An 11,330-nucleotide genomic window follows, 5' to 3' on the forward strand; every position below is an offset into this window, starting at 1 on the left:
AGGGTTCAGGCCATAAGCCTGGGGGGCGTTCACATGATATTAAGGCTGCAGGTGCACAGAATGCAAGAGTTAATCCTTGGGAGCCTCTACCTAGATTTCAGAGAATATATGGGAAATCCTGAGTGCTCAAGCAGAAGCCGCTGCAGGAGCAGAACCTCTACTAGAATAGTGCAAAGGGGAAATGTGGGGTTTGAGCCCCCACACTAGTTCCCACTGGAGCACTGCCTAGTGGAGCTGTGAGAAGAGGGCTACCATCCTCCAGACCCCAGAGTGGCAGATCCTGGCAGCTTGCACCCTCAGCATGGAAAAGCCACAGAAACTTAATGCCAGTTTGTGAGAGCAGCCTCAGGGACTGAGCCTTGCAAAGCCACTGGGGTGAGACTGGTTGCCCAGGGCCTTGAGAGTCCACCCGTCACCCCAGCATACCCTGGATGTGAGACATGGAGTAAAAGGAGATTGTTTTGGAGCTTTAAGATTTGATAACTGCCCTGCTGGGTTTTGGACTCGTGTGGGGCCTGTAGCCTCTTTCTTTTGGCTGATTTTTCCCTTTTAAGATGGGAATATTTTACCCAATGCTTGTAACTCCATTGTGTCTTGGAAGTAAATAACTTTTGATTTTTACAGGCTTGTAGGTGGAAGAGATTTGCCTTATCTCAGATGAGACTTGGGATTTTGGACTTTTGAGTTAATGCTGGAATGATTTTGGACTTTGGGGGACTATTGAGAAGGCATAATTGTATTTTGCAATGTGAGAAGGACAAGATGTTTGGGGGACCAGGGGCAAAATGATATGATTTGGATTTATGTCCCCAACAAATCTCATGTCAAATTTTAATCCCTGTTGTTGGAGGTGGGGCATGGTGGGAGGTGTTTGGATCATAGGAGTGGATGCCTCATGAATGGTTTAGCACCATCCCCTTGATGCAGTGCTCATGATAGTGAATTTTCATGAGATCCAGTTGTTTAAAAGTGTGTGGCACCTCCTTCCCACCCTCCTTCTCTATTGCTCCTGCTCTGGCCATGCTCCCACTTTGCCTTCCACCATGATTTAAGTTTCCTGAGGCCTCCCCAGAAGCTAAGCAGATACTAGCACCATGCTTCCTGTACAACCTGCAGAACCATGAGCCAATTAAATCTCTTTTCTTTATAAATTACTCAGTCTCAGGTATTTCTTTATAGCAATGGGATAATGGCCTAATATACTCCTATTATTGATTTCTAGTTTCATGCCATGGTAGTAGGAAAAGATACTTGATGCTGTTTCAGTTTTCTTACATTTGTTAAGCTTTGTTTTGTGACCTAATATATGGTCTGTCCCGGAAGATATTCCATGTGTGCTTGAGAATCATGGATATTTTGTTGCTGCTGAATGGAATGCTCTGTATATGTCTATTAGATGCATTTGGTGTAAAGAGCAATTCAAGTCTTCTATGCTGAGTGTTGATGTCCCATCAGTATTTATATGTTGAAACCTCATCACTCATCTGATAGTATTAAGAGGTATGGCCTTGTGGAAAGTAAGACATGAAGACTTATGAATGGGATTAGAGCCCCTAGTAATGGTATTAACACCCTTATAAAAGAGATTGAAGGGGGTATGTTTGCCCCTTTCCACCATGTCAGGACACAGCAACAAGGTGCAATCTATGAAAAATGGGCCCTCATCAGACATTGTGTCTGCTAGCACACTGACCTTGGATTTCCCAGCCTCTGGAAGTTTAAGAAATAGGCCAGGCACGGTGGCTCACATCTGTAATTCCAGCACTTTGGGAGGCTGAGGTGGGTAGATCACCTGAGGTCAGGAGTTCAAGACCAGCCTGGCCAACATGGCAAAACCCCATCTCTACTAAAAAGACAAAAATTAGCCAGATGTGGTGATGCGTGCCTGTAGTCTCAGCTACTTGGGAGGGTGAGGCAGGAGAATCGCTTGAACCTGAGAGGCAGAGGTTGCAGTGAGCTGAGATCATGCCACCACACTCCAGCCTGGGCAACAGAGTGAGACTCCCATCTCAAAAACAACAAGAAGTTTAAGAAACAAATTTGTGTTATTTACAAATTACCTAGCCTAAGGTATTTTTTTAAAACAGCCTGAACAGACTAAGACAAAATTTAATTTTTAAATAATTTTCTGCCTGGCTGATCTATTGTTGAAAATGGGATATTGACATCCACTACTATTATTGTATTACAGTTTATCTCTGCCTTCAGCTCTCTTAATTTTTGCATTTAGATGCTCTGATGTTTGGTGCATATGTATATATATATATATACACACACACACACGCACACACACACAATTATGTCTTCTTGATGAATTCACTCCTTTATTATCATATAATTACTATCTTTGCCTTTTTTCAAAGTTTGACTTAAAGTCTGTTTAAACTGATGTAAATATAGCTATCCCTGCTCTCTTTTGGTTTCCATTTGCATGGAATATTTTTTCCATCCTTTCATTTTCAATCTATACATTTTTTAAAGGTGAAGTGAGTCTCCTGTAGGCAACATGTAGTTGGGTCTTGTTTTGTGTTTGTTTTAAATCCATCAAGCTAATCTATATCTTTTGAGAATTTGATCCATTTACATTTGAGGTAATTATTGATAGATAAGGCTTTACTGCTTCCATTTTGTTTATTGTTTCCTGGTTGTTTTGTAGATCCTTTTTTCCTTTCTTCCTGTCTTACTGTCTTTGTTTCTGATTATATGGTTTTCTATAGTGGTATACTTTGATTCTTTACTTGTGATCTTTTATGTATAATCTACCATTTTGCTGACTATACTTCTTAGTTTAAGGTGCTAAGAGTACAGTAATTCATAAAATAGAGCCAAGTCTCTACTCAAACTTAAGGTGAGAGAGTTCTTTCTGAATTCCTTTCTGCAGACTTAGGATTTAAATCTGAAGTGAGTACAGCCCTGTGGGTTCTGTGGGCGATGATAGACAACTATTCTGGGATCTGAGTGGGATCAGTAGTGATGCAGTGAACGATGTGTGGGGGCTGTTGGGACATGGGAGCCTCAGGGGTGTTCGGGGCCAGGTGGGCTCCTCGCATTCCAGCCTCAGGTCCCTCAATCTTCCCAAATTTCTGACAACTGTGAAATAAGGATGCTGATGCCAAGATCTGACATCATAGCATCCTGGGCAAAAAGCTCAGTTCCTCACACTCAAGTGAAAGGAGAGTGGGTCAGCTGTGGTGGTCAGGTGTAGGTGTGTGGTATAGAGTGTGTATGTGTCTGTGTGTGATATGGTGTGTGTTGGGGGGGAATGTGTGTGGGAGTGGTGTGGTGTGTGTGTGTACATGTACAGTGTGTGTGTCTATATGGTATGGTGTGCATATGTGTGTGGTGAGTACATGGTGTGTGAGATGTGCAGTATGTTGTATGATGTGTGTGAATGTGTGCTGTGTATGGTGTGGTGTGTGTGTGTGATACATCATGTGGTGTGTGTGTATGCATGTGTGTTGTGTGTGTCAGTGTGTTGAGTATGTGATGTGTTGTATGTTATGTATGGTGTGTGTATTTATAGTGTCTGTGGCATGTTGTGTGATGTGTGTGTTTAAGGTGTCTAAGGCTGTGTAGATGTGGACGCTTTATAGATGCTCCACAGAGGACTGTCTTTGCTCACCAGCTCTCTTAGACCCCTGTAATCTTTCTTTTATTGTACTGCAAATTACGTTGCCCACCAAGAATGTCACAATGGGCAGCCATGGGCAGTGATTCCCAGCCCTTTTGAAATTTTTACGCTACTCCGTATCCCTCTCTCTCTTTGCTTATTTGTCACTTTAAAATAAAATCAGATTCAGTGAGCTTTGTGTCTTTAGGGGAATTCTCAGTGAAGTCTGGAAACCCTTCCCCTCAGGTTTTCCCACTGCTGCTTGGAGTTTCTGGTATGAAGTGCTGGTGCTCTCCACCAAGCAGCAGGTGCGTCTGCAAATTACTGTGGGATGTTAACGGCTATATACTTTCTTATTCATTACAGTCCCAGTCCCCAAAAGGCAAAAATGTGACCACTGGACTCCCTGCCCATCTGACACCTATGCCTACAGGTTACTCAGCGGAGGTGGGATAAACAAGTACGCCAAAATCTGCTTTGAGGATAACCTGTAAGTACCAGTGTTTAGAAGGAAAATAAAGCTATCCTACTGATTCTTCCACCTTCTCTGAGGCTGACCAAGCAGCATTTCTGCCCATAGGAGAGAACCATATGTCGTTGGTCTCAGGCAAAAGGCTGAGAGCATCCAAGTGGAAATGAGAAAGCTCTGCTGTATTCATCAGGGAAGGAGCTGATTGTCTCTAACGGCTGTATGTGTCCTGTGTTGAATGGTTTTACTGTTTCATTTGACTGCAGTTATACTTAGGATTTAAATCTGAAGTGAGCACAGCCCTGAGGGTTCTGTGGGTGATGATAGACAACTACTCTGGGATCTGAGTAGGGATCAGTAGTGATGCAGTGAAAGGCATGTGGGGGACGTGGGGCATGGGAGCTTCAGGGGTGTTCAGGGCCAGGTGGGCTCTGAACAAAGTTAGACTACTTTAAAAAGCAAAGTTAGACTACTTTACTTTGAATATGTGGCAGAGTCCTTCAAAGTCATGGGAATATGAAAATTCAGCTGATAGTTTCTTAGTTTTATTTTATGATCCTCACCCTCCTGGATTAAAGTAGGTATTGTTTCTGTTTGCAGTCCATACTTCACACTTCTTCAATATTTTGGGAAAATCCATATAGGATTGGTATTATTTCTTCGTTAAATATTTGGTGTGATTTCCCAACAAAGTCATCCAGGCCTGGAGGGGTTTGTTTTGAGGTTTTTAACTGCAAATTTAATTGATGTAATAAGTACAGCACTACTTAAGTTATCTGTTTCTTCTTGAGTGGGCCTTTTTTTTGTTTGTTTGTTTTTTGTTTTTTGTTTTTTTAATGCTTCCTTAATTTATAGCACAGCTAAGCTCAGCCGAGTCTTTCTTTGTTCAGACTGAAATCAGCCATTTCTCTAAAAGGACAGTTCCTTAATGGGACATGGTATTTAGAAACTGAGATCTAGACACCCATGGGCACTTTTAGTGGACAGAACCAAGCAATGCATTTGTTTCTAAATCATAAATTTATATTAGCATTTACAATTCAAATTCAACAGTGCAGGAGTCTTACCCCCTTAAGTTCTTTGATTTTACATTTTAACTCTTCCCTTACACTGAGAATCTTGGTTCCTAGTACTATTAACCTTTGCCTTCAAATTACAATACCAGGACTACTAACAATACAACTACTGAGCGAAGTTAAACAATGTTGTTTGCAGTTCCTTACAGGTTTAAAAATATTTTATAAAGGGTATAAAGAGTCAGATGTCTATATTAATCAAGGCTCTCCAGACAGACAGAGCCAATGGTGGTGGGAGGTAGGAAGAGAAAGGAAAGTGGATTTATTTATTAGGGAAATTGGCTTATGCAATTATGGAGGCCAAGAGGTCCCATGACAGGCCATCTGCAAGCTGGAGACCCTGGGATGCTGGTAACTTGGCTGAGTCCAAGTACCAAAGCCTCAGAACCAGAGAGGCAGATGGTGTAATTCTTAGTTTGAAAATCAATAGGAGATGGGGGGGTCTGCTGGTGTCAGTCTTGGAGTCTAAAGGCTGGAGAGCCTGGAGTTCTCATGTTCAAGGTAGGAGAAGTAGAAGGGTGTCCCAGCTCCAGCAGACAGAGAGAGAGAGAGAGAGAGACAAAAGGGGATTGAAGTTGTCTTTTTTTTTTTTTTTTTTTTTTGAGACGGAGTCTCTCTCTGTCACCAGGCTGGAGTACAGTGGTGCCATCTCGGCTCAATGCAACCTCTGCCTCCCAGGTTAAGCAGTTCTCCTGCTTCAGCCTCCCGAGTAGCTGGGACTACAGGCGCACACCACCATGTCCAGCTAATTTTTGTATTTTTAGTAGGGACAGAGTTTCACCATGTTGGCCAGGATGGTCTTGATCTCTTGACCTTGTGATCCGCCTGCCTCAGCCTCCCAAAGTGCTGGGATCACAGGTGTGAGCCACCATGCCCAGCCAAAGTTGTCCTTTTATAAGGAACCCACCCACTCCTGTGATAACAGCATTAATCCATTCAGGAGGGCAGAGTCGTCATGGCCTAATCACTTCCTAAATGTCCCACCTCTTAATATTGTTGCAACAGCAATGAAATTTCCACATGGCTTTGAGAGGTGACAAACATTCAACTCATAGCAATGGCCACAGTCATATGAAATAATTACTTTCCTTGTAGTGATTTTACATTGGATTAATTTCCATTTGCTTTCAATGCTAGGTTTTTCTGTTTTCTTTGGGTTTCATTTAATTTTGTGTATGTATTTATGTCGTTCAGAAATCAGCATTATGTTTGAACATTACAGTTCCAAAAAGGGAGGTTCAGAGAAATCTTCCCTGTATTCTCCACCTTTTCTCCCCACCTCCTGTTCCCATCTCCATTAATTTTAAATTAGTTTTGATTTATTCTTCCAGTATTTTTTAATGGCAAAAAATAAGCTCTCTCTATATATAATTAATACATATCTATGTATGTTTTGTATACATGTATATATGTGCATGTATACATGTGAATATATATGTATATGTGTGTATGAATATGTGCACATATATGTATATATACACATGTATACACATATACACTCATATGTACACACACATATATATCCTTTCTTACATAAAAGGTGGTAAACTCTATACACTGTTTTGACTTCGGCTTTCTTCACTTAACAGTTAATAGAGATTACTCCATATCAGTACATAAGGCTTTTCCTCATTTTCTTTATTGATATGTGGTATTCCATAGCATGGATGTGGCATAGTTTATTCAACTAGTTCTGCGCTGATAGGCATTTCTGATGTTTGATATATTTTGGTATTACCAATAATGCTGCAATGAATAACCTTATGATGAATATATCATTTTGTAATAAATTATGATAAGGTGAACACTTGTGTAACCACCATCCTGGCTAAGAAATAGACTATCACTTATCTCTCCATAAGCCCTCTGTGTACCCCTTCCCAAACGCAACTTCCTCTTTCCTTCCTGCCCAGTGGTAACCTGGATTTTTTTGATGTTGATTGATTTCCTCACTTTGCTTGGTAGTTTTACTGCCTTAGCATGCATTGCAAAATACTGTTATTTAATTAGACATTTGTTTAATGTCTGTTTTGGACTTTGTATAAATGGAATCGTAAACCAAATACTCTTTTGTGTCTGAGATTTATCCTTCTTGTTGGATGTAGCTATTGTTCTTAGATGTTCATTGCTGTCTCATATTGCATTGCATGAATATGTTACAGTTATCCACTCTATGGTTGAATGACATTTGAGTTTTCCCCAGTTTGGGGTTATTATGCCCAGTACTGTTTATGTCTCTTGGTGCACATGCACATACATTTCTGTTGAGTGTTTTTTTGCAGAAGGATTCTCACAACTAGCCTCAAATTCGGTGATACTCTAGAAAAACTCCTAAGACCCAATAACATGTTACACTTATAGGTAAGGTTTATTACAGCAAAAGACACAGAGCAAACGCTGCTGCATGTTCTGCTGATGGTGAATTCTTCCAGTTTATGTTTCTCTGAAGTATCTTTATTTCATCTTCATTCCTGAAAAATAGCATGGTCTGCTGATGGTGAATCCTTCCAGTTAATGTTTCTTTGAAATATCTTTATTTCATCTTTGTTCCTGAAAAATACTTTTTTTTTTTTTTTGAGACGGAGTCTCGCTCTGTCACCCAAGCTGGAGTGCACTGGCCAGATCTCAGCTCACTGCAAGCTCCGCCTCCCGGGTTCACGGCCATTCTCCTGCCTCAGCCTCCCGAGTAGCTGGGACTACAGGCGCCCGCCACCTCGCCCGGCTAGTTTTTTGTATTTTTTAGTAGAGACGGGGTTTCACCGTGTTAGCCAGGATGGTCTCAATCTCCTGACCTTGTGATCCACCCGCCTCGGCCTCCCAAAGTGCTGGGATTACAGGCTTGAGCCCCCGCGCCCGGCCTGAAAAATACTTTTGCAGGCTGTGTTGGCCATTATTTTATTTCAGCACATTCAAGGTACTATTCCACTGTCTTCTGGGTTCTATATTTTCCTTTTGAGAAGTCAGCTGACAGTCTTATTGTTGCGACTGTGAAAGTAACTGCCTATTCCCCTCATCCCTGTCACCTTTGAGATTCCTTGTCTTTGGTTTTCAACATTTGCACCCCAGTGTGTCTTTTGTTGTTTTATCTTCTTTGGAGTTTTTTTGAGTTTCTTAAATATGCAGATATTGAAGTCCATCAAATTTAACAAATTATCTGCTCTTGTATCTTCTGCCCATTCACTTTCTCCTCTTCTTCTGAGATTCTTAATGAAACATATGTTAGACCTTATCACTACTATATTCTCTATAGCCTACAGTCTATTTTGTCTTTTCCATTTGTTTATCTCTCTGCTGTTTATCATGGACAGAGATGTTTTCCATTCACTGATTCTTTCTTCCACTGTGCCTAATCTGCTGTCAAACCCATTCATTCGCTACTGATTTTAGGTTACTATATTATCTTAGTTTTAGAAATTTATTCTGGTTCTTTTTTAAATCAGCATGTCAGTTTTGGTACTTTTCAGTTCTGAAATTTTTTAATTTTATCAACCATGTTTTTGAATACATATGGTTAAAGTCTGAGTTGGATAACTCTAGCATTTTGTCTCTAATTTAGACTAAGCATTTAGACTTTATTTGGTCTCTAATGTATACAACCATTTAGTGTGCCTGGGAGTCCGTCACTGTTATCCACTGTTTTCTGCTGGTTCCATCGGCTCTTGTGTGCATTGGCTTCTTTCCTCACATGTCAGGTTTCATATGATCTTGCACCGTTTTTTTAAAAAAATTGAGGCATGGGATGATATCTTCTTCTGAGGAATTGTCTTTGCTTCTCCTAGGGACCTGGAACCTTTAGCAGAACAGGATGACCTGAATAAGTGTTAAAGATTTTCTGGGCCACCTAGTTGACTAAAAGCTAGGCTGAAGTTTATACAAGCTCTGATTTATTTCTGGATTGCTCTCACTTTCAGGATTCAACCCTTTGTGACCTCAGCCCAAATAAGATGTGGGAGATTTAACATGGCCCTGACCTTGCCTTCCAAATTCTGTTCCCTTGGCTCACATGGTTGTCAGAAGAACTGTTCACATCCTTACACACCTTTTCTGGAATCAGAAAATTCTCCTTGGTTAAAAGTAGTTTTAAATGCTGGACTTACCAACCTGAAATTTAGTCTTTTCCCAGATCTTGGCCTGGGAAATTCTTTACTACCTTATTTGGTCTCTAATGTATACAACCAGATCTTTAACAACAGCAACAATAAAACTTGCCTCATGTTTTCTGTTTTTCTCTATTAGAGAGTTGGTTTAGATTAGCCAATTTTCTATTATCAGAAAGTTCTTTCTGCTTCAAGTTATTATGGAATATTCTCTAAAATTGTCAAAAAGCACTAAGCCTAGAAAACTCATAGGGGAGTTTAGGTAAAGGTGTCAAAACAGAATATTAAAGTTTTGTGTTCACTATTCCAAAGCATGGAGAAAGGAGGAAGACTTCCAAATTCTTTTCATAAAGCTAACGTCATTGATTCTGACACTTGACAATGGGAAAATGCACATGTACAACATGCACACACACAGTTTCTGTGATCTTCAGCAATAATTACCCTCTCCAGGAAAGTCATTTAGTCTTCCTGATTTTAGGGCACAATCTCTTGAATTTGGCATTTCATATTCTCCAATTTAAAGGTTAAAAATTAAGTGACATAGCCGGGCACAGTGGCTCATGTCTGTAATCCCAGTGCTTTGGGAGGCTGAAGCGGGCAGATCACTTGAGTCCAAGAGTTCAAGACCCGCCCTGAGCTTCATGGCAAAACTCCATCTCTACAAAAAATTAGCCAGTTATAGTGATGCACGCTTGTAGTTCCAGCTACTTGGGAGACTGAGATGGAAGGATTGTTTGAGCCTGAGAGGCAGAGGTTGCAGTAAGCCAAGATCGCACAACTGCCCTCCAGTCTGGATGACAGAGTGAGACCCTGCCTCAATCAATAAATAGATAATAAATTAACAAAAAAGTACATCTGTGAAGAGCCTGAGCTAAATAAATCTTGGTTTTTCTTCACCCTAGCCATTTGTCTAAATTATAAGATTGAATGCAGTGTCCAGGTGCCCTGAGATTCCAGGTCCCCTGACGGACTGAGTCTGTAGACACTGGGAGTAGATGTGTGTGGGTAAGCATGGGGGTGGCGTTCTCGGGAGCTGCACCAAGGCCAGTGCAGACCTTCAAGGAAAAGGTAGGGGACAGCAGATGAGACTGACATTTGGTCAGGGGAAGACTTCGTGGAGTGGGGAGAGTCGCACACCTCTTGGTACTTGACTAATGCTTAGCTCCATTTCAGGCTCATGGGAGAAAAGCTGGGAAATGTTGCCAGAGGAATAAACATTGCCATTGTCAACTGTAAGTTACTAAGTATTTTCTTTAAACTTCTCTGAAAGCTCTCTGGTCAGATTTTCAAAGGTACCTTGGATTTTCAAGACTTTTGCACATGATTTAGGCTAGGTTTATATTTTAATGCATTTTTAAATTATATATTCAATTATTTTTACAAGTCTCACTTCACAGATTATTTGTGGTTCTAACAACAAATAAGCAACTGAAAACCAAATATAGACTTTATTTTTAAAAAAGGAAAAAACAGAGGGATAGGCCAAAGGTAGGGTTAAAGCCAGAAGGGCCGCCAAAGGGGTGCAACCTGTGGTCCTGGACTGAGCCTCTCGTTTGCTCCCAGAGTCCCAGTGTCTGCTTAGGGGCTGAGACCACAGACCATCTCATACTTCTGTGTGATAAAAGCCACTGCAGCCTCATGGGAAACAAAACCCGGCCTTTCTCTTAGGTCTGGAAAAAAGCTCTCTCACAGTTGCCACTGAGGGGCCCAGAGGAGAAGGAAAGGGTTTCCCACAACATCCCTATGAGTGAGTGGACATAAAGCCCCGAGACGTGAGGGCTGTGGAAATGGAGATAAAATGCTCCTAGTCTGACAGCCCTGAAGGAGACTGTAAAGTAGGAAGTGAACAAGCTGAGTGGGCTCTGCTGTTCCTGTGGGTTGAGGCAGGTGGGCCTGGTTGAGGGGGGCGTCTGGTGTTTCTGTGGGATGAGGCGGGTGGGCCTGGCTGAGGGGACTCTGGTGTTTCTGTGGGCTGAGCTGGTTGGGCCTGGCTGAGGGGACTCTGGTGTTTCTGTGGGCTGAGCTGGTTGGGCCTGGCTGAGGGGACTCTGGTGTTTCTGTGGGCTGAGCTGGTT

General features: G+C 41.5%; 1 protein-coding gene across 1 annotated transcript in view; it reads left to right on the forward strand.

Annotated features, from left to right (window-relative positions):
* The window catches only part of FAM3B (FAM3 metabolism regulating signaling molecule B), a 51,082-nt gene that overhangs the window by 25,882 nt on the left and 13,870 nt on the right, over positions 1–11,330 (forward strand). The window contains exons 3-4 of the mRNA XM_017880241.1: positions 3,977–4,100; positions 10,429–10,499. Coding sequence (XP_017735730.1) covers positions 3,977–4,100; positions 10,429–10,499 — 195 coding nt within the window. The remainder of the gene's footprint in view (positions 1–3,976; positions 4,101–10,428; positions 10,500–11,330) is intronic.

The sequence above is a fragment of the Rhinopithecus bieti genome, unplaced genomic scaffold (assembly GCF_001698545.2).
Source record: "Rhinopithecus bieti isolate Rb0 unplaced genomic scaffold, ASM169854v2 scaffold_11744, whole genome shotgun sequence".
NCBI classification, from domain to species: Eukaryota; Metazoa; Chordata; class Mammalia; order Primates; family Cercopithecidae; genus Rhinopithecus; species Rhinopithecus bieti.